This window comes from Nanorana parkeri, unplaced genomic scaffold, assembly GCF_000935625.1.
Source record: "Nanorana parkeri isolate BGI_ZX_2015 unplaced genomic scaffold, ASM93562v1 scaffold1528, whole genome shotgun sequence".
NCBI classification, from domain to species: domain Eukaryota; kingdom Metazoa; phylum Chordata; class Amphibia; order Anura; family Dicroglossidae; genus Nanorana; species Nanorana parkeri.
Window position 1 is genome coordinate 183,065 of NW_017307796.1, and position 25,625 is coordinate 208,689.

At 42.9% G+C, this 25,625-nt stretch overlaps 1 protein-coding gene across 1 annotated transcript in view; it reads left to right on the forward strand.

The window, feature by feature from the left end:
• Positions 1–25,625, forward strand: part of ADAMTS3 (ADAM metallopeptidase with thrombospondin type 1 motif 3) — a 191,400-nt gene that overhangs the window by 56,401 nt on the left and 109,374 nt on the right. Inside the window, exon 4 of the mRNA XM_018570395.1 lies at positions 18,567–18,717. Within this exon, the coding sequence (XP_018425897.1) occupies positions 18,567–18,717 (151 nt within the window). The remainder of the gene's footprint in view (positions 1–18,566; positions 18,718–25,625) is intronic.

The following is a 25,625-nucleotide window of genomic DNA, read 5'->3' on the forward strand; positions in this document are numbered from 1 at the left end:
GGGGGGGGGCCCCTCCCCCCCCCCCCCCCCTTTTCTACCTTGCCAGGCCTGTGCCTGGATCAAGGGTCTGTTATAGAGTTTTTGAGGGGACAATTGATTTTCAAGCCTTCAAAATGGGGACAATTGATTTTCAAATTTCTAGCCCCATAGACTTGCATTGAGTTAGAGTTTGAATTCAAACTTTTTCCATGTTCTAAAGTTCGAATTCGGGGGTGTTTGGCTCATCACTAATCATGAGAGCAATGAGATGACATTACTGCACAAGACTTTTATTGAAGTTACTTTTACACCGGGTCCTGACATAGCACAATACAATTCTGGCAGTAATCAACAACAATACAATACTCTGCCCTAGAATTATGGATCACACACAGCCCATGTACAATCTTATGATACTGGTGTATGTATTTATCAAAATCTTTCGACAGTCATATACCTAACCCAACTCTCATGTTATGTGCATTGCCAGCTACATTAAATCTGTTCCCAATAATAGAACAGAATATAAAAGAACAAATATAAATGTGACCGCATACATTTGGAATGTCCGATGTGAACTATATTGTCTGTGTTGGACACGTGAAACCTTGCATGATCAGTTCTCTAATGTCTATGGGTACTTTTTAAGAATCTTTATTACTCTGATTGGTAATCTCCACTTTGTAACTTTTTTTTTTTAGTTCTGAACACCTTCATGACATTCATACATACTCTACCAAGTAAAAAGCTCAGTGCTTTTTAAGCATTTGCACTTTTGAATCATTGCACTCCTGTTCCCTTTTCTCCCTTCATGCACCTCTAGACCATGGAGCTCCAATTTCAGATACAGTTGACTACTGCACTGAATGAACACGCTACATCAAAAAGTAATTACTGAATATGTCCTCTGTACATAGCTCGTTCAGAATGCACTTTCAAATTCGGCATAAGCTTAGCAGTCAATAAGAACTTTGATTCAAGTTACAAGGATTAACCTGTAAAGAGATTGACTATTTCAGTACCTGTTTACGTCGAAAAATCGACAGTATTTCCCTGTGCACTAAAATGTAGGAAGAAAGGAATTTACTGTTCAGTATCTGAGTGAGTGTGTACAAATAGCAATTTAATAGAAGTTGAAATACAGTTATTGTAATACTATGAGGTACAGTTCATGTTTTCTGGTCTTTGACATTTATTCATTGAGCTGGGAAATATCCATGTAGTACAAGTTAAAGTGTGTCAACTTTACCACCATTGTTTTGTACCAGCACAAAATACATTATTGGGTGGAGGATATATATATATATATATATTATGTGAATGCCATGTTAAATTACCTAAATAGGATCTATTTAAAGCACAGCTGAAGTCAGAGATATAAATATATAGCAAGATAGACATTGCACTAAAAATCTACATTTTTATAGTCTTACAATACTTTTACAGCATTTGTGTAGGGTGGCTAATAGGCATGTGCTGGAGGGTGTGGCTCTTATTCAACTCTGCCAGCACAGACCACTGCAGTGCGAGGGCAGAAAACACAATTTCTACTGAGATAAAAATGTATTTTAAACCATTTCTAGCAACAATCAGTTACAAACCATAATATGCATAGGTGTGGGACTATAAAAAAGAATGAAAAGGTATTCGACCTCTAGTTATTAAGTTATTAATTGCTACCTTAGGCTGTGAAGACTACAATCGATATACGGTATATATACTACATATCATGAAGAATGCATTTGTGTGTGTGTGTTATAGCTGTATAGTGTCTTCTTTTTGTATTTCTACATCTAGATACCGTATATACTCGAGTATAAGCCGAGTTTTTAAGCACATTTTTTGTGCTGAAAAATGCCCCCTCGGCTTTTACTCGAGTCAGCGTCTCGAGAACTGAGGAAAGTGAGTACGCTGGTCAGGTTCCAAGGCATCCAGGTTGTCGTATCTGTCAGGAGGTGTTATTGTTATGGTCTGCGCTGTAAATTCATCATCAAAGTATCTCGTGTCAATGTCTGAGGTCTGAATGTATGTGCGATGAACAGCGCACATACATAGGCTTGTTGGCTGCACAGTGACTGCCAGTGATTGGCTTGTCACTGTGCTATGGGCAGGGGGCGGGTCCGGAGGCAGAAGCGCGGCTCGGTGCAGGCTGAAGAGAAGAGATAAGGTAAGGGGCCTGAATGGAAAGGGTAAAATCCTTATGGAAGCAGGATCTGCCCAGGGATTGTGGAAATATTTTATCCTCTGTGTCGGGGGAATGGTATATGTGGAGAGAGAGTTGCCATCTGCAAGTTTCCCTCAGCTAAAAACACCTCACACCAGCTGAAGCTCTGTTTGGACATACAGATGATGAGGAGGAGAACTCCAGTTTTGAAGAATTTCTTTGAAATAAATATTCATGTAATTTTATTGGTATCTATCTTCATTTTGTACATTTACCAGTAGCTGCCTCATTTCCCACCCTAGGCTTATACTCGAGTCAATATTTTTCCCCAGTTCTTTGTGGTAAAATTAGGTGCCTCGGCTTATACTCGAGTATATACGGTAACATGTTCTAGGCAGGTATATTATTACATAAGTATCAACAAGATATTAGTTGGCAAATAGAGTTCGAATTCCTGCTTCTGACATCTTCAGCTCAAACAGGATTCAAGCTGCATTTGCCAAACGGCACAAGCCCAAAGTCATCCACAAAGGCCCAAAAGACATGTTACTCATCTAAGATGATGAATGTACTTTACTTTTTATCAGAGAAACTGTTTTATAATGTTTACATTAAAGTATATATAAATCAATTTTGTTGTTGTTTTCAATTACTATAGGATAGAATAGGGTTGAGTTAAAACTGCTGTCAGCTTTCTCTAATTAGGGAGATTTGCCCTCATATCCTGCCCTGTAGACACAGATATCAATAAAAACCTGAGAAGGTATGTAACTACTCACCATTATATTCAAATCTGAAAAAAATGTATCCTTTATTTATGCTTTAAATATAATATAGGTTGCAAAAATGGGAAATTCTAACTTCAGTCTGGTTCACAACTCATTTATAAAGACTTACATTATCTGCTTCCTTTGGCTGTCAAATCTTAGTACTTTGTGGGCCAATTTTTACCAGTTGGCTGTAACCTACTTGCAAGTGTACATTCATATGCTTGCCCGCTGTGTATATGGTAATTTAACAGACATTTTATATCAACCCCTAATTAAGGGCCCATTTACACCACATCCAGATCATCTCCAGACCAGATTGTTTCCGGACCCAAAATGTATCCTAATGCATCCCTATGCTATTTTTGGCCTCAGATCTGGCCCGGAAAATGTTGTGAACCTGCCCAATTTTTCAGTCTCAACATGCCCACATATCAGTTTGTCACAATATCCCATTGTATTTTCCTGTTCCCATCACACTAATACCTAAATTGTATAATCCTATCATAAGAATCTTGTCTATACTGCGCCACGTACAGAAATGGTTTTATGTCACCATCACATTAACTTTTATTTTATATTGTAGCATTTTGTGCCTAAAGAGCATTTTTAGCTTCAAATATGAAGCCTGTGCAATTATCACAAAGATCTGTGGGAAAGATATTTAAACATTGACTTCATATGGGACATCATGCAATATCTTTTGCACAAGCGTATAAGACATTCAAGAGAATGGTGTTTTATTGTGTAATTTATGTGTGTGATCTGTTTAAAGGAGTATTTCAGCTTTTTCCTAATATCGTTCAGTAAAAAGTGAGTGCTCTACACCATTCTAGAGTGGCAAAGCCTTATACAGGAGAAGACTACAACAATTAAATAAAGTATCTTTAAATGAGAACCATTCATCCATCTTTCCTTGTAAAAGACTTTCCTGACTGTAATAGAGAGCTCACTTTTGTGCTGTACCGTGTTTGTTTTTTAAGGAAAGCTATTTTTGGGCCTTTGCATCTTGTGTATATGAGCAGCCTATGTGTTGTAAAATATGATGGTTTGCACATAAATTATTTTCTTTTCTCTTTTCATGATGACAGTGATCTAGCCACAGATTCGTGATATTCTCGGAGTGCAGGTTGAGCAATGTTGCATGATGCCCAATCCCTTTCCAGTTTCTGGAACTCTCAACTTTTAAGTAAAATCCAAGAGCATTGGAAAGTATGTGTTTTTAATAAAGGGAAGCTTTAATGGTTTTGAGGCAATTTCATTTAAAGTTTATTAAAAGGGCAAGTATAGTGTTTTTTCAGTGAGCTCACTTTTTGAGTCATTATAGCAGTGCTTTAAAGTAATGTTTATGATGTTCACATGCCTACTGTTGTGGTTTTGAATTGCAATTAGGTTAGTCAGTAGCAAGCGTTCTCAGTAGCTCAGTGCAGCCACTCTTCTTCTTTTCTTTACAACTGTTGGGATATCAGCAACATTGAAAGTGAATTAATTGTAATGAATTAACATACTCACACCTGCACTGATAGAAGGAGCAGAAAAGTGCACCCATTATGGAGAACAGCAAAGCAGAAAGGTGAGCATACATGAGTAATGAGTAAATATGCATGCCCCTAGAAACATATAAAATTGCCTACCATACATGGTTTATACTACATTTAGCACAACATAAAACATATAGCACACACCGACAAGACCAAACTGACCTTTTTACATGAAGATGTTAAGAAAACATTGAAAAGAGTGTACATTCCCTTTAAAGTATATGCAATGCCAATTTGTTTCAAAAATGTGGATAGAGTAGGAGATGGTGGAAACCCAGGCTTTCTTGGGATGGAAATCGGTATCTCATTTGAAAGATCACCACTACATTTCTGCCTTATAGATACAACAGATAGTGAGAGAATATTTTTCCAAAGTGATTATGTCTGTGAAGATCCTCATTTATGCAGGTCATGGTATAGCTAGTAGGAGTCACATGCATCTAGATATGTACTGTAATGTAGAAAACATTTTGCAGCCTATCCAAGCTGCTTAATCATTATTGAGAAGAACGAACCTCAGCATTTATAGCTACACAGGTTACATGGTCACCTTAATCTAATCACCATGGAATGTGTCAAGACAGATGTTGAGGCCAACCTGGAACAACTATTCCTAAACAGGGTTGGGGCCCTTTGACACATCTGTTTTCCACATAAAATGCTGCTTTAACTTCTCTACCCCAGAAATTTGGCAACACTACACAACGTCAACCATGTAAATCCAAGGATTAATACCTCTGACAGACTTTCTGGCACAAAAGCGATGGGATAATGTCATTAGAACATAGTGGTTCCGTGACTTTTATACATCCCATCCTGTTCTAGGACAATCAACATCTCACTTTCAATCACATTCCACAGTGATTGGATTAATGTGAGTTGTCTACGTGGCTATCAATGATGGGGTGTGTTCAGGCCGGATTAACATGGGGCTGGTGGAGCTCCCACTCCAGGCCCGCCCATGCGAATAGGCTGACCAAAGTGCAGAGCCGTGGCCGGGCCAGGCCGAGCTGACCGAGTAGCAGAGTCGCGGTCCGGCCCATCTGACCGAAGTGCGGCTGGACCGAGCTGTCCCGGGTTGCGGTCGGACCGAGCTGACCTGGATCGCGGCCAGGTCGAGCAATCCACGCAGCTTGTGCGTGAGCTGCAATCGCCAGTCTCCCTGACCCCACTGGAGCCCGCACTGACCCCCCTGGAGCCCGCACTGACTCCGCTGGAGCCCGAACTGACCCCCCAGGAGCCTGCACTGACAGCCTGAGAGCCCCCACTGACCTCCTGGCCCCGCACTAACTCCCTGAGAGCCAGCACTGACCCCCTGGAGCCCTCAATGACCACCTGGAGCCCATACTGACCACCTGGATCCCTCACGGACCACCTGGATCCCTTACTGACCACCTGGATCCCTCACTGACCACCTGGTGCCCACACGGACCGCCTGAGAGCCCGCACTGGCCCTCATACAGCCGCACTGGCTACCTAAGAACCTGAACAGCCTCCCAAGAGCCCATACTCCTCCTGAGAGCCCATACTGACCACCTGGATCCCTCACTGACCACCTGAATCCCTCACTGGCCGCCTGAGAGACCTCACTGACCACCTGGATCCCTCACTGACCACCTGAGAGCCCCACTGACCACCTGAGGGCCCAACTGGTCACATGGAGCCTGCACTGACTGCCTGAGAGCCCACACTGGCCCTCATAGAGCCACACTGGCCACCTAAGAACCTGAACAGCCTCCTGAGAGCCTGTACAGCCAACCTAAACCCCACACAACTCTCCATAGACTCTGGAGATGTCAGGCCGTGAACCCGGAGCAACACAGAGTATGTAGCTTAATATTATTCTGCATTGCTGTATAAAGTATGGCTGGGAATTGTAGTCCTCTATAGCTGATAGTATTATTTTGCAGTGCTTTACATTGTATTGCTGGGATTTGTAGTTCTCTATAGCTGGTGGTATTCTGCATTGTTCTGTGATACATTACTGGGATTTGTAGTCCTCTATAGTTGGCGATATTTCGCATTGCTCTATAATGTATTACTGGGATTTGTAGTCCTCTATAGTTGGCAGTATTCTGCATTGCTGTATAATATATTGCTAAGATTTCTAGTCTCTCTACAGCTTGGAGTCAGTGGCAGATCTACCAGGATCACAGCTGCAACCGGGCCCTGGTGCTCCGCCACTGACTCCAAGCTGTAGAGAGTCTACAAATCACAGTCTGGACAGGAGGAAGAGGGCCCCGGTGACCGTTGCCATTTCCATAAAAAAGCCCACCAAAATCCTCAGCATCAGGCCCAAGAAGTGGCTTGGATAAGCTGTGAAACATCTTCAACTTTACGAACAGGGCCAGTTGAATGTGACTAACTACTACTAGCTACCTCTCCAAAGTGGGGGAAATGCCCACTTAGATAGTGTTTACCTGGAATATGATGTAACATCTGGTCACCAGAACAGTGCGAGTGCACTTAGTGGACAGCAATAAAAAACCTATCCAAAACTAAAAAAAAGAATGACTTTAAATTACATCCTTTGCAACCATCAAATACATTGTAAAAAAAATGTCATTGATTTCCTCACTCTCAGAGAATAGGGTCTTTCTTACAATGTGGTCTTTCACAGTGTTGTGGTGAATTGACCTCTTTACTAGTTTACTTTAAGAGGGAGAAGGTTTGTGTGTTTTTTTTTTTTGTAAAATAAAAACCAGCAGAATGCTATTAATTGAAGCAAGCCCAGACATGTTCCTAAGGTCAGCACCACTTCCTTTTTCTTTCCGGCAGATGTGGATGTTGAATGATGAATGAATTCAGTTGTTATGTGACTTGTTCCATGGATGCTGTCTTTTCAGCTTTTTTGCAATTATTAGTACAATTCTTGAAACTAAATCAACGGATATGATGAAGATACGACCTTCGCAAATGAACATATCATCATAACTAATTTAAAAAAAAATGCATACAACCACTATCTTTAAAACAAAACAATTTTCATGTCAATGATTTGTTATTGTAATTGTTTGTGATAGTGCTGATTCTATACAGATGTCACAGCAAATCCCTAGCTGTCCCACTCTTTGTGATTTTTTACATTGATAACACATTAGCAATCCTCTGACAAGAATGATTTTCTGTCCTTTTGAAAATTATGCTTTCCAATATCTGCCAGTTTATCCATCGTTTAAAAAAAAATCATTTTTGCACAGGAAACAACCTGACTGTTGAGAAATTGAACCGAATTATCATCATATCGGGCAATAAATCATCCTTTCTATGGCCAGCGTAAAGTTGCAAAACTCCATATTTTAGATAGACTTCTGAAGAGTTAGGGGTCTATTCACTAAGCCAGTGGTGGCGAACCTTGGCACTCCAGCTGTTTTGGAACTACAAGTCCCATGAGGCATTGCAAGGCTCTGACAGCCACAGTCTTAACTCCCAGAGGCAGATGCATGTTGGTATTTGTAGTTCTGGCACAGCTGGAGTGCCAAGGTTCGCCACCACTGCACTAAGCTGTTCGGCTATTCACTTCAGGCTGGTACGGCTGATTTCAGCCGTATATCGGCTGAAATCAGCCATACAACCGAGCAGAACAGAAAAACAGTTAAAAAAATAGAAGAGAGTTTGCTGTTTGGAGATCAGTGTCCCTGGTTAGCTGGTAACCAGGGACGCTGATCTCTCTGCAAGTGGCCGGAGCTAGCCGTAAGATCACTGCTGGCTCCGCCCAGCTGTCAGAAGCAGGCTGTCGGCCGGCCAGCTTCGGCTTTCAGCGCGGCTCAGCCGAGTCGAGGCATATGCATTCGGCTTGACTGAGCCACTCGGCCAAGTTTGGAAGCTGTACGGGGTATAGTGAATAGCCCGTACAGCAGCCCTTCGGTTCTACTGAACTGAAGGGGTCCTGGGGCCGAAGCTAGCTGAAGGATCAGCCGAAGCTACTGCTAGATCCTTCGGCTGCTTCGTGAATAGACCCCTTAATATTTCTGCCGATTTGGTTTCTTGTATCTTTTGGGAACTCCAGCCATGAGATCTCCCTGTTGTCATATTTCCTGGCTTTATTTCCATTACTTTGGAGTTTTGGGTATACCTGCCTGCCTAATCCCAATACTGTTGTAGCATTTTTCTATAGTATAGAATACATTGAAAACCAACAAGGAGAGTAGGAAACCTCGTAATGGCCACAGTGAGTGGGAAATACAGTGCAAATATGTCACCACTGGAGTCCCTAAGAGATGTAAGAAACTGGTAAATAGTTTCATTTTTCAGGAACCTTTAAAGCAGAACTCTGGGGAAAAATGCTTAACCCTTGCAGTGTGGGAGTAACCCACACTGCTAATTTTTTTTTAGGTTAAATAATAAAATTATACTCACCTGATCCTCTAAGCCGATTTGCTCTTAGGCCGGTCCCTGGAGCCTCTCTCCCCCTCCTCTGCAATGGTCTAAGGTTTGTGAGTCATGACAGTCTATACACTGTGTGTGGAATGTGAGCATGCCAAGGGACATACTATCGCTGCAGCGGAGGAGGAGAGATGTGGAAGGGGCCGGTCTAAGAGCAAACCGGCTTGAGTATAAATTTGTTGTTTTTAAACCAAGACAAAATCAAACACTTTGTCTTCACTGCAAGGGTTAAGAAACATTTCCCACAAGTTCTGCTTTAAGAACTGGAATATCAGTTTTGGTTGGACTGACACTTTAAATGTCATCTGCACTTTAATTTTATTGTATACTGTATGTGATCTGGTTGTGTGATCAGATGTGGTTGTTGGGGAACTGAATATAATTTTCACTGTAAAATATAATGGAAAATAATATAATTTTGACTGTAGAACCCCTACATTATGTCTGGCATCTTATCAAGCTCTCACAATTATCAAAAAAATCAACTTGCTCTTACTTTTAGCTTTAATTAATTTCTACTAATGTCCTCCCATCCTTACCACATGCAATCTATTGCCTGTAAATTGTCTATTCTCTTCTATAATATGTGTTGGTTGCTTGCAGCTTTCTAGTTTTACCTGCGGTGGTAAGCATTCAATGTTGATCAGGTACATACAGTAGTTCCCAACTTACTCTCATTTGGAGCCAAGTCTCTCTGTTCATCATTCTCTTCAGTTGTTCCTCTTTTTGGTCTGATGTGTAGACATCTAAAAAAATACACTATTCAACTAGAAAAAGTGTTTTACTACATGAAATCTTTCATCTAACCACTAAATAACTGCATTTGTTACTAAGAAAAGCCAGTATAAAGATAAGGTAGTGGTGTAAAAAATGCTTGTGAGTTCAACCAACCATTTGTGTAACTGGCAATGTGGCAGTGTTTTTGCCGTACACTATACTATAAAGCGTCTCTCCTCATCATAGAAAGTTGGAACATGTGTAAGTACCCTAGCAAATCTCTTCTGAATGTACAAAGCACATTAATGCATCCCATCTCCGTGATATCACTGCAGGTCTTATGAGGGAAATTATGATATCATGATGATGATGATGATGATGATGAGGGAAATACACATAAACAATGACTTCTCCAGAAGGACACTCTGCAGTTAAAGTGGACTACCAAGAGAGGTCAGATTTTTTTTCATGCCTCCCCCCTTCCAAATTGCTGTAGTAAAAAAAAAAAAGTTGATAAACATTCCATACTGCAGCGGGTGATGTCACTATCCTTTCGGTAAGAGACCTTGTGAGAAGACGTGCCACCACTGTGCAGGAGATTTGGATAGGATACTGATGTCATACTCACCTAGGTGCTGTGGATGGAAGCTGAGGTTAAGGTAAATATATTTACTCCCCCCCCCCAAAGGATTTTTTTCCCTATTACTACAGCATTTTGTATTACCTACGGAACTGTGAATATATAAGTAGACCTTTCTTTTTTGGTGCAAGGTCAACTATTAAGCAAAAAAGTGCTTTGACCATGCAGGACAAGGCACTTTACCTGCCCCCCATCGCCTGCAATATATAATTACCCTACCTTCATGCCCCTAGCCACCAGGATATAAGTAAATGCTACCAGACTTGCTCCATGTGACAATTCTGCTGCTACTGGCCAAGAAATATCCCATGGGGGCTCTGTAAAGCTATTTTACACGTATATACCTCTTCTGACTCCCACAGGTGAGCAAAGGAAAGATGGCAAGGGGGTCTTTAAAGTGAACCTGTTGCTTTATCATGCGTGGGCAAAGCACACATTCTCTAAACCTAGTCTTTAGTAATTCATCTCTAAACAAGCTGTAGTTTGGTATCTGGTCAAGGGAATTATAGATATCTCTGCTTGGAAATGTGGAAGGACTATAACAGATATTTCAAAACCAATATAGCATGTAGCAAATGTACATAGTAAAGATTCATGCACTTATAGAGGTCATCAAGTGCATTAAGAGGAACATAATTCTGCAGTCTAAATTTGCATATGGTGACCTATTTTATTTTATCACACAAAACACGGTTGCGTATTTTACGTGGCTCTCCACACTGCCATCAAGATCTGCAGCTAATGAGGCTGCCAGGCAATTAATGTCTATTCTTTTTTTTTTAAACACACAATGCATTTAGAAATCCAAGAAGCGTTCACCTTTCTAGTCTGAAAAGACTGAATATATTTTCAGGAATTTTCCTCTCATCTACTACTGTTCTCTTACTTTTCATAACTCCCTCCTTTTTTTCCCCTTAAATTTTGGACAATTGCAGGTGGTTGATAGAGCCTAAGCCTGCCATTACCTAAATAGAAGTCCCACTGAAAGGATCAAGAGCTCTGTGTTTCATCAATTTAATATCCCTGCATTAACGCCAGCCAAGCAGACACAGAGCACATGCCAAGAGAAACATATGGGACTCAGCTGAAGGGGGGCCAGTTTTTAGAGACAGCTCTGTAGTCTAAACTTCTTAAGGAGTTGGTATAAGCGTGCTTTCATTGAAAAGGTGTTGCTTCGTCTAAAAACACAAATTCAGCTCAAACACTGCTACCTTTCACCCTCCCTGTTAGCTTAAGGTGTATTTAGTTCAATAGTTGTGTGATGCCTGCGTCACAGATACCTGTAGCTCAATTTTTTTGCTTTTTCAAACTTATATGTTTACAGTATGTTAAAAAAAAGACCTTGTCGTAAGGTCTTTCGAGAAATCTAAGGACTGCCTTTGCTGATCTCTCTATGAAAATGCTGTTTAAAATTAAGGTAAACCATAGCAATCAACTTGTCTTACTTGTTCCCTTTTGGTCTACTATTGGTATTCCTTTTTGGTCCAACTATTAACAACAAATATTATTTGTGTATCAGGTGGCTGTAGATTCTCAAATCATCTCAGAATTGGTACTGACACTGTCCTTCCTTCTTGAGGGTGGCTCCTATTGTTCCCCATGATCCCTGTGTGTGTTGTAAAGTGTAAGGGGCTCCGGGGACAACGAGCAGCAGCAGTGCATTCCACAGTGGAACGCACCAGAAGAGGAATTGCCGCAGTCCCGCCTCCTCACTGTGACGCGGCCCGATGCGTTCCACGGTGGAACGCGGAAGCGGTAGTAGAGTTCTGCCGGCTTTTCCCTCGCCTGCGGGCTATTTAAATTAGGATATGATGCTAGCAGGGCGTTCCACTAAACGGAGCACCTTACCCCCCACGGGTAAACGCAGGACTGCTGAGCCACTACTTATATGCAGGAGGACTGTCATTCCGCTGCTTCCATTTTCCCAAACCGCAAGTATACTGCATCTAAACCTGCAGTCCATTTCAGACTTTGCTAAGTTCATTGCCTCTATTACGCTTATATTACGGACTGCTTGAACTTAACTTGCTGCTTATGCTTGTATATGCTGTACTGAGAACTATCTTACCACATGAACTGACGTTCCCTCCGGTTGCTCCTACCTATTTGATTACGTTAATTGATTTCAACCTAGAGCTGTGGTCTAAGATATAATAGTCACTACTAAGGACTTTTGTGTTAATTACGGCCTATGATGCAAGAACCTCTAACTCACCTTAAGCTTGTGAGTGATGCCTGAGGTTCAACCTTAATTGCTGTTAAGCTCCTCCCCCTGAGAACATCCTCCCAATGCTCCGCAGTTGCGATCCTACTGGTAAAGCCTCCCTAGAACTGGGCGTGACATAAAGTAGCTGCCGCTCCAAGCTCGCTCCTGTGATAGACTATAACTTCAACACAAATTAGTAAACTAAATGTGAGATTTTAGTCCATCACAGGGGTAAGCTTGGAGTGGTGGATACTTTATAACAAATAGGGATGATGAGGAACAAAAGTAACCCGTGCCATTGCCCTGAATGGGCTATAATCTGTATTTTGCTATTTTCCTATCCTGACCTGAAATATTAATTGCATTGGCTGAAGGATGCGTTTTCTGCAGAAAATAAAGTAGCATCATGAATGTTTTATTACCTTTTCTGGCTTTAATCTGAACTTTTAGAGTTAGCTTCATAAAAACAGTATGCTAAATAAATAAAAAGAAATGTTGAAAGGCAGCTACTAGGAATTGCTTGGGATTACTTTATGCTCCTTGAATAAAGTTTTGTCCATTACTATTTTCCAGACACGTTCTGTTTAGAATTTTTGAAAAACTAGTCCAGTTTAAATAAAGTGTACTTAAGGTGCATTAAAGTGCTTAAAGTATATCTGAAGCCAAAATTTTTTTCATTTTAAATCGAGTAGGAAATTGTTGAAACCCCTGTCAGTACTTTTAGTTAGTTGTGGCCTTTTGGGGAGATTTCCCTTCACTTCAGATCAAGTGTCCCTATTGGAAAGTTCTCGGTATATAGAGCCAGTATGTGACAGCTGCAGTTTGCCACTCCGGCTCTAAGCAGCGGGGAAAGTATGTTGTACTCTTCATGTACTTCTTATCAGTATTTTTTACTGGAATACGTTTTTACTATTTAGTTTTTTCCTGGGACAGAATAATAGGAGATCTGATTTGTAAAGCAAAACCTCTCTCAGAATATAGACCAACTGTTTTTTGCTTGTTCCAAGGCTCTTTCCTTTTCCTTCTTTATCACATAGTGAGTCAGTGACCTAAAACATCCATGTGGATAGCCGATATGTACATGTTTGCAGTGGCGTACCTGGGGGAAGGTTCAGCCCACACTGGGTACCACTATTTAGAGGGTGCCCCGGTTCAGCCGTTGGTGATATGCAGCGTGGCAGTGGTATGCTGAATGCTGGAACACTCTCACTGAAAGAAGCCAGCCTCTGCCTACTAGTTGAACTATAGTCCTGGCTCAACTATGAGAGAAAGCTAGGTACAGCAGCATGTGTTCAGGTAAGTAAACATTAAACAACAATGCAATATGGACTGGGTGTATCCAGGATGGTATATACAGTATGTGTGTCCCAGGTTCAGGCTGTATGCAGATTATTTTTCCACTAGAGGGAGTGCTGGGAGGCTGGAATGGTAGAGGTAATGAGCCCAGCTGAAGTAGGCTGGCACATTAGGGCCTCTATAATAACTCCCAGACTGCTCAGAGATTTGCTTCACCCTGGAACCAATTTTATGCCTGAGTAGACCGGGGAGCTTTCTACCTACCTGTGTGGTGACAAAGAAAACAAACCAAAACTTGTGTGGTGAGACACAGCCTGTGTGACAGTTTATTGAATAGGGAGATAGGTGCTAGGGGCAGCACAAGGTTGCACCTGGTTTTTAGTGAGGGAAACAGTGTGTGTAATAAGTGGCCAAAAGGCAAGGATTTCTTTTCATGTTTTGTTTGTTTTGCTCATATTTTTCTTGTAAATAGTGTAAATAAACTGCATGTGTGTTTTTCACCTGAAGAAATTGTTTGCTGTGCTTCATTGCTGTGGAGTGAACTGTTAAGGACTCGGACATCAAGAATCCGACATATATCTGTCCCTGGGCCAAATTCAGTAGAAAGTGTGCACACTATCAGTGAAGAAATAAAACACGCTGACACACTCATCCAGGGAGTCACACACACCCGCTGCTTAGCTAACACCCTCACAATAGATATATATATATCAGCTGAATAACTTATGCTGTTCAGTCAATTATTTGATACAAGTGCCCCTGCCAAGCCCCCGGGCCCCAACACATGAACACACCCCAACCTACCTGATTGAGCAGGGAACGAGTGGCAACACAATAATTCATCATTGCTCTTCTGTGTACTCCTGTCAACATGTTCCTTGTCAGTTCATGTGTACTGCAAAGCTGACAGCAAACTTGATTAAATAGCAAAATTTATTAAACCACTTACCCCCAAAAAACGACATAACTGCATTAAAATGACACTAAACTCTGGAATTAAAAAATAAAAATGCATTCAAGTACCTGAACTATTAACAAAAATGTATCTTATTTGTGTATCACTCGGCTGTAGATCTTCAGATCATTTCTGAATTGGTGCTGACACTGTCTCTCCTTCTCGAGGGTAGCTACCTTGGTTCTCCATGGTCCGTGTGTGTGTTTTAAAGTAGCCACTGCTCCAGCTCACTCCCATGATGGACTACAATCTCATGTTTAGTTTACTAATGTATGTTGAGATTGTAGACCACCATGGGAGTGAGCTTGGAGCGGTGGCTACTTTATAACACACACAGGGACCATGGGGAACAAAAGTAGCCACCCTCCAGAAGGAAGGACAGTGTCAGCATGAGATGATTTGAAGAACTACAGCCACCTGATACACAAAAAGGACACATTTTTGTTCATGGTTAGTGTACTTGAATGCATTGTTGAGGTTTAACTCTATCGTTTAGTGTCACTTTAATTGCTGTTTTTATATTTGGAGTGCAGTTTAAGTACTGCTACTTACTACAGAAGTAGAAAATGTAGGGAATCTCCATTTCCACTTAAGGAAAAGTGTAACATTTTGCCACTGTAGCTATTTTATAAGTTCATTTTAATAAAAATTACTTTTTAGCCTGAAGCCAATTTGATTTTCTAAAAACAAAAACTCAAAAGTTGCTTTCTTCATAGTACAGAATGCTGGGGGTGTTCTGTATTGTCAGTTCTATGGTACATGGTTGGAAAATGATACAAGAGTTCTGAATGGTTGCTGCAACAAGAAATCTCTTCACAGTACACGTTTTATGCTTAACCCCTTATGCATTTTAATGCAGTATATTTTTTTTTAATTTAGTCTTGTTTGCTGTCTTTTGGTGTAGTTTTCGTGCAGCAGCTCCTTTTGGAATTAAGGCACTTCATGTAAAACACATAAAAAACATATTGGAAAAAATAAAAAAACAAAGTGTGAATATGCCTGAAATGTTTAGTTACTTATACACATTCAGTTAGACATTTTATGTGTAGCATTAATATTCAACATATCTGTAAACCAGGAAGTGGTGCTGTCATTATTTAATCAGTCTGATTAAAACTGATAGGCTCCCTTCTCTGAAAAACTGGTGCAGTCTACGCCTTGGAGTGGCTACATTCATGCTGTAAGAACGGCAGACACACTTATAGAAACCACAATCTCCCATGATGTATGTAAACCTCTCAGTATACACATATTTGGCATAATCAGGTTGAACAGATAATATAAAAAGTATTGTTTTCCTTTACTGCATAGCATTTTGCCCACGTGTTATTCTAATAAGTAAAAAATAAATAGAAAATGGCTTTTGCAGACAATGGCTTCAGTGAGCCAAAGTAAGACATCAGTTTGTTAGCATAGCAACTCTAAGGAATAGTTTATTTAGCATATGAGAAAAAAACTCTTTGGCATACCTTGCAATGAATCTTGCCAGCCCGATATTAGTGCACAGGAGTAGAAAGATGACCATGATACAGCGGCTTCTTCCAGACTAAAGCCTCTAAGGTTCATTTGGTTCAACTTCTGGAACTGCTAGAGAAAAATGACATACTGTAGTAGCCACAGATAGACAAGTTACATAACATTTGAGAAATGTGTTACTTATAAAATAAAGAAAATGATAGAAACAGATTACTTTATTATTTCAGTGAAGCCTTAGTCATGCATTTGGACTACTTTGCTTGAAAGAACTTTGAGCATGAGCTGGGCAAAACATGTGGACTTGCACTAAAGTCAAATGAAACAAATAGCCTTTAACCCCTTCATGACTGAGGCCTTTTTTTGCACCCATGTTATATTCCACATTTTAGGCCTGAAAATTACTTAAAACCCCCAAACATTATATATTTTCTGAATGCCAAGACCCTATAGAATAAAATGGGGGTAGTTGCAAATTTTTATGTAGCGCAATATTAGCGCAACTCCTTATTAAACCCCAAAATTTAGTGACAAATTTAATGAAATGCCCCAGAACACAATAAAATACCCATTTTTTTAACGAATATAAAAGATGAGGTTACAACAGTACAGTATATTCTACAGAAATCAGTTTAAGCTGCTTCCAAAATGTGTTCGTACTGCATTCTTTAGTGAATTGTATCTCTGTATTAACTGCTGTCCTTGAATTGTTTCCTTTCTAAGACTGTTTCATGATCCACAAAATTATGATTGGTTTTGTATACGTGTATGTCTTTTTATTGGCTTATGCCCCGCCATCGCCCCTTTCGCTGTCCATATAATCTTTTGTTTTAACAATAAACCTTGGAATACAGAGTGAATACATTGTTTTGTGTGCTTCTGTATTCCCAAGTACTTGTCTGAAGCTTACCTGGGCACTAGTCTTTTCAATAAAAAAAATGTTATGATCTTAAAATAACATGGTTATAGTTTTGAATACCTATCTCTTTATAGTTATATTAAAGTCAAACTCTAGGCAGATGCAAAAGACACAAATTAATGCAACTTTGTAATCATTAAAGTGATATTAAACCCTTTTTGTTTCTTAAGAAGAAGAGGTCTACACTTACATTAGCTGATTATTCTTTTTCTTAAAAATTGTCTCTTTATACTTTTTCAAGCAGTGCCCCCAGACTGTTTGCGGATGTCTCCTTTAGATAAACAGTTGCTGAGGAGACACCAATGCATGTATGTACCTGGCTGGGACCTTCATCTAGCTGTGTGTGTCAATAGACACGTACAGCACCCAGCAAGCCACGTATTTGCTCCCTTCTCCAATCTCCTCCCAACAGATGCCCATTGCTCCACTGCCTCAGTACCCTCCTCCACAACCCAGACGTTCAGGGAACTAAGGCAATCTTAGTTCCCTGAACGTCTGAGAAGGGAGCATAGGTCTTTGAGGACAGGGGAGCATGAAAAGGTACTGGGGTATTTTTTACCTTTTTTTTAAGGAAAAAACATCTAGCATTTAGTACCACTTTAAGGCCACTTTTAAACAAGCGTGTCAGTAGAGGATCCGTCAACAGATCCCCTCCTGATCATAGCAGTACGGAGCATATGTCACAGCTGAAACGGAAACTGCCAGACCCCATGTGTGTCTATGGAGAATCGGATGTAAATGAACATGTGTCCATTCAAATCAGATTACCCCCAGCCCAGCACGATCTGGTCCGTCGAAATGTATCTCAAAGTAAAAAAGATACAGACATGCTGTAGTTTCCAATCCTCATCTTACCCCATGTCAGCAGTGGTCACCATGCCGCAGCAGTGCTGTGGTGAATACAAATGAATGAAATGTCACTTTGACATTTTAATAACGTAAAAAATAAGAAAATTTTGCAAGCACCGCACCTGACCACCAGCACGCAGCAGACACTAGCCTATACGCTAAAACAGGTCATTTCAGTGTTATGGGCTGTTGTGAATCAGGCCAAATACACCTTTTTTTTATGCAAGCAGTGTAAGTATTTGATCTTGTATTAGAGTCTTACAGTAGCAGTACGGCAGCGCTGTAGTGTGAGAAGATGAAGCAGGACAAGAAGCCAATCAGTTCATGTGCGGAGTGCTGACAAGAGACATGTTGATAGGAGAAGAAAGCAAAATGACAGAGAGATGAGCTTATTAGCATGCTGCTTCTCCTTTTACTGCCCAGTCACTGATTGTGGCGGGTCTTGGATGACCTGCGCTCAGAGAAAGATGGTTAAATGTAGCAGAAAAAAAGTACTTTCTCTGGATTAAAGATGAATATTGCAACCAAATCTGATTTTGTTATTTTGTCTTTTAATGGACTTTTAGTTATATATTTATATATACACATATTTACAATATGAATATAACTCTGCTGTATTACATATGTATATCCTTAAACATAGTAAATCTAATGTCGTTTTCTCACTTTTGTAGGCTGGAATGATACGCACAACTGAAGATGAATTTTTCATTGAACCCCTTGAAAAAGGTAAACAAAAGGATGAGGAAGAAGGCAGAATACATGTAATATACAAAAGATCAACCGCAAAGAAAGTTTTGCCTGAAGACATCCCGAACAGATCAGGTCAGTGACAATTTACACTGTGGATCTACAAGCCATGCTTGAAAAATCAATTTCCTTTTCTTTATTACTTCTATGAAACTTTAGAGCAGCTCCTTGTTGTTGACACAGTATGAGCTGGGGCACATGGTTTACATTATATTACTAAGATATAGGTTTGTATAATGCATAATGTTCTTTAATGGTAAGGTAGGTGCGTTCAGTACCACAGTTTGTCTACAACAGTGTGAGCCTTGCATCATTTTCCATACTGTTTGCATGCTGAACTCCAGAAAAACAGCTAAATATACACTGCTGAAATACACATATGTAAACTGTCTTATCTGCCGATGGATCTGTTGTCCTGTTTAGCTACTGTTGTGGTTTGTGTTACTGCACCACTGGTACACCTCCACTTCCAGACAGAACAGCAAGAAGTACAACACCATTTTCTCTGTTATAATTACATGCCATTGGTAGTCACCAAAAGAAATCATATAAGCATCACGATACAATGCTAAAACTAAAGTAACTCCAGTAATTTAAACTGTTATTTTGGGAGCAGTCACATAACCACAACAGTATATCTGAGGAGACTGGCGGGGCTGGCAAGTGTTTGCATCCACAGCATCTGGCCACTGGTGGTGACGTGATTCTCTTTTCGCTATTACTCAGTGAAGAGGACACATAGACCAACCACCGCGGAGCTGGAGCTGGATCGCGTGCATAGAGCGCAGGGGGCCCGTACATTGCCTTCGGGAGTCCCGAGAAATGTCCTCTGCAGGGTCCACTTTTATGCCATAAAGGAGGAGATTCTCCGTAGGGCCTGGAATAAAAGACCATTGGACTTCGATGGAGCAAGGGTCCAAATTATGCCGGATCTTTCCCGCCACACCCTGCGTATGCGCCGCACCCTGAGGCCTGTGCTGGAAGTGATCAGAGCAGCAGGGGCTACCTATCGCTGGGGCCATCCCTTTCATCTTATTGTCTCCCGGGAGAATCGGTCTTTCACTTACATGAACCCGCTCAGTTGTGGGCCCTTTATGCATTCCTGGAGTCAGAAGTAGTTCCTGTGCCGAACTGGCTGGATTTCTCGATGGATCAACCTGAACCGAGCCCGGCAACACCTAGACCAGTGAGGGGATCGCGTTCCCGCCAGCGCTCCTACCTCCGGGGTACCCCGTCCAGCAGTAGAGACGCTAGGGAGCCGTGAGTATCCAGAAATGCCGGCCCTCCCTCATCCAAGTGTGGATGCCACTTGACCACCCTGTGGCTTGACTCTATCTATGATTTTCCTCCCATGGATCCCTTGGACAGACTCCTGTCCCGAAGGGACACGCAGGGCTCCGTTGTATCCTTGATCTTAGTATGCCTTGGAGGGGGGGGGGGGTGGAGGAGGGTGAGGGTCAGCTATACACAAGGATATAGTGGACAGTGGACATCTTCCATATCTGGTCCTCTCCAGGCCATACGAGTTTTGCGTACCTGGTCCTGCTGCGTTGAAGTCATTTGTTATGCTTGTTATGGTTTCATTCTTAGAGCATGCCTCTCCTGGGGTGCGCGGGCTAGGCCCGGGTTGTGGCACCGGTCTGGGGTCAAGTAGCCTCCCGGCGATACCCTGGCTTGCATGAGCGGCAGTGCAGAACTTCCGGATAAGGCATGCCCACCCTCGGTCGGTCCTGCAGAGCTCGGGCCTGGCCAACGGTTCCCAAGATAAGAAATTAATGGCAGCTAGCCCTAAAATATGTAAATGTCTTGCGGTCAAATGTGGTTCTTTTGGCCGTCCCGGCCATACCTAGCATGGCTCCGTTGTAAGTTTTTCTTGTTTAATAACCATTGTTGATAAATCTTATAAAACTCAAAACTTATCTTATTGTTGCCTTACTGCTCTGCCAATTGTCATTACCTAGTGACACGTAGGTGCTACTAGGTCCCCCAATAGGTCATCTCCTACCCTCAGAGACGGGGGAGGTGTGTCAAATCAAAGTCTTTCCATAGTGCTCTCTCATATAGCCCCCCTTTTCCATTCTGTCCCCACTAGCCCCAACTTTTGGTCTTTACTTCCTCTCTCCCTATACATCTATTCCTCCCTACCCCTGTCCCCCCCCCCGACAGGCATGGTGGATCCGGGGGGTTCGGCCCCAAGGGGGAGCACGGATGAGGTAATTAGATTCACTTTGCTTAATGTCAGGGGCCTGAATGTACCCGAGAAGCGTTCCCGACTCCTGGCGGATCTGAGACGATCCCGATCACAAGTGGTATTCCTGCAGGAGACCCATTTTAAAACCCAACAGGTTCCACGACTCCATAATAGGGACTACCCGGTGGCGTACCACTCCTCATGCCCTTTATCAAAGTCCAAAGGCGTGAGCATTTTGCTGGCCCGGTCGCTACCATGGACTTTGATGGACCTCTGACAGGACCCGGACGGTAGATTTATTCTTGCCAAGGGTCGGATAGGGGACACGGTAATTACCCTAGCCAATGTGTATCTTCCCAACTCGGACCAACTAACCTTCCTGAGACACCTGGTGTCCTTATTCCTGGACTTTTCAGAGGGTTCCCTGATTTTGGGGGGTGACATGAACTTTGCCCAGGACCCACTAGTAGATGTTTCCAGGGGAGCGTCACACCTCTCCTATGCGTACCTTAAGAAGCTGAAGGCGGAACTCCAGGGGCTACGCTTGGTAGATGCATGGCGGTTCCTACATCCCGAAGCTAGAGACTACACTTTCTTCTCCCAAGTACATCAGACATACTCCAGGATAGACATTTTCTTTGTGAGCCATCAGGCCCTACCGTCCCTGCGATCGGCCGCCATAGATACTATACTGTTGTCGGATCATGCCCATATTCATATGGACATGGTCATAGGGCCCCAGCACTTCCCAATGCCATCCTGGCGCTTGAATGAATCTCTCATTCAGGACCCGGGGATCAAGGCAGAGGTGGAAGGAGCCATTAGATCCTACTTCACCTTCAACTCCGAGTCGGGTCCCAGCCCTTCGATGGTATGGGAGGCCCACAAGTGTGTGGTAAGGGGGATTCTCATACGTCACGGAGCTCGACGCAAGAGGGAAAGGGCTGAACAGATCTCTAACTTGACAGACCAAATCTACAGACTGGAGTCTTGTCACAAACGCTCCTTGGCACAGTCCTCCCAGTTAGCTCTCCAACAAGCACGGAATTAGTTGAACGCCCTGCTATACCAACGTACCAAACAACGCTTAGTGACATGTAAACGCACCTTCTACAAATACTCTAACAAACTGGGTAGACTCTTGCTGAGAGCTCTGGGGGGTTCGCGGTCGAAAATGTATATCCCACACATAAACTCCAGATCAGGCACCAAATTGTCATTGTCGAGGGTTGTGGCCTCCGAATTTGAGGATTTCTACGCCCACTTATACAACCTGAACCCCAGCCCGACCCAGTTAGACGTAGCAGGTCGCAGACCCTTAATAGAGAACTACCTGTCGCGATTGGGAATGCCTACCCTGACCTCGCAAGTGAGTGATCTCTTGGAGGCCCCATTATCGGTGGAAGAGTGGAATATTGCCATCAAACAGTCAAAGCCAAGGAGGGCTCCAGGTCTGGACGGGTTCACCCTGTTGTACTTTAGATCGTTTGGGCACCTACTCTCCGAACATTTTTTGGAAGCTTATAATGCCCTCTCACAAGGGGGTGCCCTACCGACTGACGCTCTTCGAGCGCACATCACGGTGATCCCGAAACCGGACAAGGACCCCTCCCTCTGTGCCAGCTACCGTCCGATAGCATTGTTGAACACAGATCTGAAAATTTACGCTAAAATGCTGGCAAATAGGCTTCTCCCTTATATACCCGACCTTGTACATTCCGACCAGGTCGGATTTGTGCCTGCCCGAGAGGCACGAGACAATATAGTCAGGGTTCTCAATGTGATTAATTCGGCCCGCAGCCGTTCGCACCCTCTTATGCTCCTATCCATTGACGCCGAGAAGGCGTTCGATCGGGTTGATTGGAATTTCCTCGAGTCCACGCTCCAGCATCTAGGGCTGGGGACACATATGCGCTCATGGATTATGGCCCTTTACTCATCCCCAACGGCAGCTGTGAGAGTTAAGGAAACTCGATCAGAGTACTTCTCCATCTCAAATGGTACCCGTCAGGGATGCCCCCTATACCCGCTCATATTTATCCTCACGCTGGAACCCCTATTATGCACCATTAGGGCAGATGATTCCGTCGGGGGCCTACAGGTTCCCTCGGGGACACACAAATTGGCAGCCTACGCGGACGATCTGGTCTTCTTTATATCCCGTCTAATGTCCTCGGTCCCTGCCCTTACGAAAGCATTCGACACTTATGGAAAGCTTTCTAATTTTTTGGTTAATCAGGCCAAGTCGGAAGCTCTCAACATCACCTTACCCCCTATGGAACTAGACCGTGTGAGATCCTACTGCCAGTTCCGTTGGTCACAGAAGAGTCTCAACCACCTGGGTGTACGTGTTGCAGCGGACCCAGACCACTTATATGCTGAAAATTATGCCCCTTTACTACACGCAATCAAACGTGACCTCTCGAACTGGCAGGACCTGACCCTGACATGGTTTGGTCGCTGCGCCTCCCTAAACATGACAGTTCTCCCCAGGATTCTATACATACTTCAGGCGATCCCGATTCATTTACCTCCCACTTTCTTCTCTCAACTGAGACGTATGTTTGTATCCTATGTCTGGGCTAGTCGGCGTCCGAGGTTGGCATATCGACTCCTGGTACTACCTAAGGACCGGGGTGGAGTGGGCCTGCCGGACATTAAACTTTACTACAAGGCGTCCCACCTTGTAGTAGTCCTTACTGGACTGGTGCTGCCATACAGATCAGGAACGATGGGTGGGGATGGAACTTTCAGAATCCAAACTGACTCTCGGGGGCTGCGTGGCTCACTTCCCCTCTGCCGTCAGAGATCTCCTCACATCCCTTCATTGCGGTGGATGTCGCTTGACTCCATACGACACCTGACCTGCCCAATGCTAGATGAGTGGAGTGCACGGCAGATCCGACATTTTCTGATCTCTGTGCCCGGGCTGAGTCAGTTGACGCGTCGCCTCACGGATTTTGAGTCCATATGTCACCAAGGGGCCCCAATTCGCCATGCCCTCTCTTTGCTTTACAGACAACTCTGCTCGCCACCACAGTCGTATTGCCCTCCATTCCTCGAGAAATGGTAGTCCGAGTTGGGAAGAACCTTCACTGAGCATCAAAGGGGTACAATATTGTCCTTGGTCCATAGATCCTCCATAGCATGCAAATTCCAGGAACAGGGATACAAGATTGTTTCCCGCTGGTATAGAGTCCCGTATATCCTAAACAAAATGAACAGCTCGATCCCCTCAACCTGTTGGAGATGTGAACAGGCTCAAGGTACCATGCTACATATATTCTGGGAGTGCTCCGGGCCTTAGTTCATTTTGGACAGGGGTGAGGGAGACGATCAACCGGCTGGTGATCGAGGCCCTACCAGATGACCCGGCGGTATGTCTGTTACACATGACCCCTCTCGCTGTTAAACGCTACAAAAAATCCCTGACAAAACATCTGTTAAATGCGGCTAGGTCATGTATACCTCTGATGTGGAGACAATCCAGCCCTCCCACGTTGAGAATATGGTTCTCCATTGTGGATGAGATATGGCGTATGGAGGACCTAACTGCTTCCATTCATAATGCAGAGGAGAGGTTTCGTACGATCTGGAGACCGTGGTCCCATTTCACAACAACCCCTGCCTATCTCTCGGTGATGAGCACAAACACCCCTGCCCCGCCTGCTGAGGGGTGAGAGGGTGGTCAAATGGGCCGGGGGGAAGGGCGGGGGAGAGGAGTTCCCCTAAGCCCTGATAATGCCTCTAGATCCTATTCCCCATCCCCTCCTTTTCCTTTTCTTCTTCCTTTCCGTCTGACCTCTATGTGATTTAGACCCTTCTGAAATTATCCTGTCCAGGTGATACCCCCTGAGGTGGGAACTCACCCACTCTCTTACACCGGACGTGACTCTTGAAGCTCAACTTAGGACTAGAACTGACATACAGAGTGAGAGAGGTGGGCACGTCCCACACAATGATCAGTATGTATATGTCATTGTTCGCTTAGACAGCCGGTACTTTTCAGTCTCGAGGCCATGTTTAAAGCCTATATGTGAATATAATTATGCAGAGATGTAGCAGGTGGGTCCTTTCACGTACAATGAGGGCAATCGCACAACAGGCAAGGATACTTTTCTTTGCACATGCTTATTAGCTTTTACACTGCTTTACTGAATAAGATGTAACGGGGCTTATTTATAGGGCAGCATAAAGAGCATTGATGGTATATAAAGTGTTTGCCCTTTCTGCTCCGCTCATGCCTAATGACACCAACTCAGTATGATGGATAACCCTAGTGCTAGGACAGACTTTCTGGCTTTATTATCACCAATAACAAATTCTTTCAGATTTTTTTTAAAGGTACTAAAACAAAAATGTACTTGATAGGCATTTGAGATTAAACTTCTGGGTAAAAAGTACCCTGTGTCTGAATGGACATTTAATAATTACCTCTTAACAACGTAAAGGCCAGTAAGTGAGTCTTTATCATGCTTGCATTAATCAAGGATGATTGTGTATATGGTGGGGTTGTCATGACACTGGGTGGCAGTGTCTTTGTCACAGGTGGGAAACACGCACAATTGAAGGATGATTGGAGTGTTGCTCCTGGTTGCTTGGGAATGCATATCTTAGAGCTGGACCTGACACAATAGAACATCTAATGGGCCTCTTCTGTCTAGGATTATGCAGCAATTTAAACTAATGGTCCTCTGGTGTTCTGAAAAGAAATTTGACGGTTTTATATGTTTGACAATCATGGAGTGGTTTGGTCAATACTGAATGAATAACACTACAGATCAAATAGTGT